Genomic DNA, 2,824 nt, shown 5'->3' with positions numbered 1-2,824 from the left:
AAAAAAAAAAAAAAAAAAAAAAAAAAAGAATGATCCTAACTAAACAGAACACCCATGAGTGGATGAACAAAATGTAGTAATATATATTTTTATAATAAAATTTATTCAAACCAAAAAAAGGGGGGGAATAAAGTACTGGCACAGATAAACTTATATTCAAAATGAAAGTAGACACACCTCAAAATCCACAAATTATATAGACTAATTTATATGAAATATCCAAATAGGCAAATATATAGAGACAGAAAGTAAAATGTAATCACTGCCAAGGACTTGGAGAAATTTGAGGGAAAGTGATAGATTAAAGGGAAAAGATTTCTTTTAGAATGATAAAATACTTTTATTTGGTTTGGTTAGGTTTTTCAAGACAGGATTTCTCTTTGTTGTCTTGGCTGTCCTGAAACTCACTCTATAGACCAGGCTGGCCTAGAACTCATAAATATCCGCCTGCCTCCGCCTCCTGAGTTCTGGGATTAAAGGCATGTACCACCATCACCCAGCAATGAAAATGTTCTTGATCTAGGTAACTATTATGTGGTTGTACAACACTGTGAATGGAATAACCATTATGAATGTTAATGTATTTTACTATAATTTAAAAAAATAGAAAATATTCCATCTCCTATAAGTATTTTGTTTTGTTTGTTTGAAGTGCTGGGGGTCAGACCACAGTTCTCATGTATACCAGGCAAGTATTCAGTCACTAAGCTACATCCCAAACCCAGTAGTGTTACTTATACTGATAGCCTCAGATAATACTCTGCTATAATGAGTTATTAGGACATTAGAAAAACTGGGGCTAGGTGGTAGAGGACTTACCAAGCTTGAGGCTCTGGGCTGGATCCCAAGCATGTATGTATACGAGAATAACCACACAATCACAGCTTTTACAGCAGGAGTAGAAAACAGTTATGGTTCTCCAAACACATCTCCCTACTTTCCTCCCAACTCCTAGGTCTTCACGTTGTTTTATGATCTGTTATGATCAACAGTTTAAAAATTAAGGACTAATTTTGGCTACTAGATTAATTTGGCTATGGATTAATGAGGATTGAACAGTGCAGTGTTGCTCAGGGGCAAAAGAAAATCCACAAAGTGCCTAGCTAGAGCAGACAGCCTCACTCCTCTCTGTCTACATCAGTGAGAAGACTGAATGATCATGGACTAGGAACAGAAGAAGCCTATTCTTGGGAAAATAACGTTTTAATTAGGTAAGAAAATATTAATTTTATGAAAACAAACATCATGTGAAAATTGTGCCTTTTGATACTATTCTGTAACAAAACTTCTTATAGAATCATAACTATATTGGCTCCTCCATTAAAGGCTGTAAAGATGGCGCAGTGGTATTAATCACCTACTACCAAGCCTGGTGACTGATATCTAATCCCAAGACTCAGATGGTAAGAGAGAGCCTACTCCTGCAAGTTGTTCTCTAACAGCCACACATAAACTACGGTACCCTAGCACTCACACACAGACACACACATAATAAATAAAATGTAATCAAATGTTTATAGTTTTCAGTAAAAGCTAAATGACTTGAGTAACTAATTATAAACCACCTACTCACACAGGATCAAAACTCACCTCATCTATAACCTTTGCAAACTGCTGAAGAGTAGAGCTCATGACCTCATCATCACCCCCCAAAGGGAAACGCTGAAAAGTGAGAAACACAGGTGAGAAAAATGCTCAAGGCTGTAGTTTTTATGAATAACACAACTTGTGCTTTCAAGTAATTTTAGAAACTTCTAAAATTTTGAACATACTCCCAAAATACCCTTTTACTAAAATAATCTACATAATTAATAAACAGTTTTAAATGTCTATAAGTAATCAACTAACATGATATACGGGAATATACTCAATACTAGGAGTTCAAAGATTTGGCTTTAGCTCAGGTTCCTCCAACAACTAACAGCATAACCTTAACAAAGCTCAGTTTCTTTGTTAGTAAAAAGGAGAACTGTGAAAAACCAGACAGCCTTAGTTCTAACATTACATCACTAACAAGAAGGACTCAGTGAAATTTCAATGGCATATTTTGTAAACTCAAGAAGTCCTAAAAGGCCATGGTAGTAAAAGCCTGGATTCCCAGCACTCAGAAGGCCAAAGCAAGAGGACCATAAGTTTGAGAATAGCCTGAACTGTATAGTGAGTCCCTTGCTCTAAAACACTAAAATAAAAGATTCTGGATAAAAAAGTTTTATATTATATTATATATATATATACATATATATAGTTTTATATATATTGCTTTATATAGTTACATGTGTTAAATCATGCTTTTAAACCTTAATACATGTACCTGTTTTTCATATTCTTTTAAAAGTTTCGATGTCAGGTGTGTTGCTGCACTTAATTCATTCTAAAGGAAAAAAAAAAGGATTCAAATCAGATTATAGTTAATAAAAATGTAACTGATGATATCTAGGCCACCTTCATTTATCATCACTTTATACTGTATGCGTATTTTTTTTAACTTCTCAGCAATAGAAAATGAACTACCACTAAAAATGCTTCAAAAGAAAATGTAAACCAGAAAAAAGGCACTGTCAAAGAATTCAGCAATATTACAGAAATGTAACATTTTTCCTTTTCTTTTTTCAAGATGTGAACTCTGGGAGGCAGAGGTAGGTGGATCTCTATGAGTTCAAGGTCAGTCTGGTCTACAGAGGGAGTTCCAGAACAAGTTCCAAAGCTACACAGAGAAACCTTGTCTCAAAAAAAAAAAAAAAAAAAAAAGGAAGGAAGGAAGACAAACAAACAAGATATGGACTCCTGTAGTCCAGATTGGCCTCAGACTTGCTAGTAGCTGAGG

The 2,824-nt window shown here is 34.6% G+C and overlaps 1 protein-coding gene across 1 annotated transcript in view; it reads right to left on the bottom strand.

The window, feature by feature from the left end:
* Window positions 1–2,824, bottom strand: part of Appl1 (adaptor protein, phosphotyrosine interacting with PH domain and leucine zipper 1) — a 40,918-nt gene that overhangs the window by 31,093 nt on the left and 7,001 nt on the right. The window contains exons 3-4 of the mRNA XM_026779987.1: window positions 2,312–2,371; window positions 1,591–1,662 (exon numbers count right to left, since the gene is read on the bottom strand). Of these exons, the coding sequence (XP_026635788.1) occupies window positions 1,591–1,662; window positions 2,312–2,371 (132 nt within the window). The remainder of the gene's footprint in view (window positions 1–1,590; window positions 1,663–2,311; window positions 2,372–2,824) is intronic.

The sequence above is a fragment of the Microtus ochrogaster genome, chromosome 6 (assembly GCF_000317375.1).
Source record: "Microtus ochrogaster isolate Prairie Vole_2 chromosome 6, MicOch1.0, whole genome shotgun sequence".
NCBI lineage: Eukaryota > Metazoa > Chordata > Mammalia > Rodentia > Cricetidae > Microtus > Microtus ochrogaster.
The sequence above is the reverse complement of the archived record's forward strand: the minus strand, read 5'-3'. Positions and strand labels throughout refer to the sequence as shown.